Source organism: Atta colombica, unplaced genomic scaffold (genome assembly GCF_001594045.1).
Source record: "Atta colombica isolate Treedump-2 unplaced genomic scaffold, Acol1.0 scaffold47, whole genome shotgun sequence".
Taxonomy (NCBI): Eukaryota; Metazoa; Arthropoda; class Insecta; order Hymenoptera; family Formicidae; genus Atta; species Atta colombica.
The window spans coordinates 4,335,508-4,337,416 of NW_017259536.1; the positions used below are offsets into that span (position 1 = coordinate 4,335,508).

At 26.6% G+C, this 1,909-nt stretch overlaps 2 protein-coding genes across 2 annotated transcripts in view; one reads left to right on the forward strand and one right to left on the reverse strand.

The window, feature by feature from the left end:
- The window catches only part of LOC108691578 (mediator of RNA polymerase II transcription subunit 26), a 5,469-nt gene that overhangs the window by 1,842 nt on the left and 1,718 nt on the right, over nucleotides 1-1,909 (forward strand). The window contains exons 2-3 of the mRNA XM_018199390.1: nucleotides 121-195; nucleotides 894-1,151. Of these exons, the coding sequence (XP_018054879.1) occupies nucleotides 121-195; nucleotides 894-1,151 (333 nt within the window). The remainder of the gene's footprint in view (nucleotides 1-120; nucleotides 196-893; nucleotides 1,152-1,909) is intronic.
- LOC108691580 (NADH dehydrogenase [ubiquinone] 1 alpha subcomplex assembly factor 3) overlaps nucleotides 1,679-1,909 on the reverse strand; it is a 7,624-nt gene continuing 7,393 nt past the window's right edge. The window contains exon 4 of the mRNA XM_018199394.1: nucleotides 1,679-1,726. The gene's annotated coding sequence lies outside the window, so the exon portion shown is untranslated. The remainder of the gene's footprint in view (nucleotides 1,727-1,909) is intronic.

A 1,909-nucleotide genomic window follows, 5' to 3' on the forward strand; every position in this document is an offset into this window, starting at 1 on the left:
TTGTTTTTTTAGAATCTTCCCTTCAAAAGTCCCATAATTCGTGAATTGAAGTCTGACTATAATTTTCTAATGCTTACAATTAAATAAACATATGTTAAAAATTACTCATCTTTATTTCAGGTCGTCGATATACGAGCTGTTGTCGATGTCATTTCGACATTGGAAAAGACGACAGTCACTAAAGAAGTGTTGGAGGTAATGACTAAATAGATTATTGACAATTTTATTATGTATATATATATATATATAATTTATTAATGAGCGATAACTTGTGTTCTTTCATTCTATATATTATGTTCTTTTGCTTTGTAGTATTATCAATAAATGTAAAAATTAAGTGCAAATCTAAATATATATTATAATTGAATAATATATATTATAATTGAATTACAATAAAAACTAAAAAAGTTTATTTTGATCTTATTTTCTTTTATTTTAATTGATTAATGTAATTAATTATTGTATCTGTAATTATGTTTGTTGTATAATTTATTTTATACAAAAGTAAGCTTTGCATTATTTATGCAACTACTGCAAGTTTGATGAGAGTTAAATGCTTAACAAAAGTACTATTTATATACAATATTTTTGCTAAATATAGTTTGTTGATATTATTTACATTAATAGGTTATAATTTCTTATAATGAAATAAGTGAAAACATTCAACCAATGAGGTACATCAATTTGATGTATATCAATTTAATGTTAATGTATGTACATGAATACTTAGCTATTAGTAACTATTATTTTATACTTTACTGTTACTTTAACCATCAAATTGATTTATATTCGACAGAAAGTTTCTAATAATTGATGGGATACCAAAAAGGGGGACCAAAAAGAAGCAGGAACAAGGAATAAAGATAATGTTTTAACGTAATCATTTTTGATAGATTACGAGACTTGGAAAACACATCAATGAACTTCGTCGAAAAACGAGTAATGAAGCCTTGGCCAAGCGTGCGAAAGATCTGGTACGCCGCTGGCGAGACATGGTTTTACCGACGGTACACTCTACGCCGAGTCAGCCTACCCTGGCTCTCAACGGCGCGAAAGAGATGGCCCTGAGGAATTTGAAGCCACAGAGTCCTGCATTGCGAGAGCTTAAGCCTCATAGTCCTTTATCTCTGAAAGATGCCACTCCTCTCAGAGTAAGTTATAAAATTCTCCGAATTTTTATAAGAAATTGATTATTAGGGAAAAGATAGAAACAAAATCTTTCTTATAAAATATTTAATCTTGCTGGTCTGTTAAAATTTACTTACTTATATACAATCATATAGTTTCAATCAATATAATTAAAAAGCTTTAAAAAATAAAATATAATTACATAAAATATCAAAAATATAAAAATAAATACGAATTTGTAAAGCAAGCAAATATAATTTTATCTACATATTTATGTAATGTTTGTACTGAATTATCACATCATATTCTTATTTACTTGATATATTTTAATTTCGAGAATCCACAACAAGTATTCTTTGTTAAAAAATAAAAAAATTTCACAGAAAAATTTACATTACAGACGAAATCATCAAATAGCAAAGAAAAAGTTTGTAAATAAAATATTTGCAAGAAAGTAATTTACCTAAATACGAAAAGTGTCACTTGACGGTCAAAGTTAGATGTTGAACTAATACTAATGTATGTATTCTTATTTAAATGAATTTGTTTCAGCAATATGATTGCACGCCGTTACTGTCGAATTTTCAACGCAATCCATCTGAAACATTAATAAAATCCCCCTAAATTTAATCTTAAAAAACTGTAATAAACTTATTGTGAAAAATATTACTTCGACCAGAAGTCGAAATCGAATCTCTTACATTCCAAAATGTAAAATAATTTACATTTTGAATCAAATAGATTCGAACGAACCATTTATAATATTATTTTATATATATAT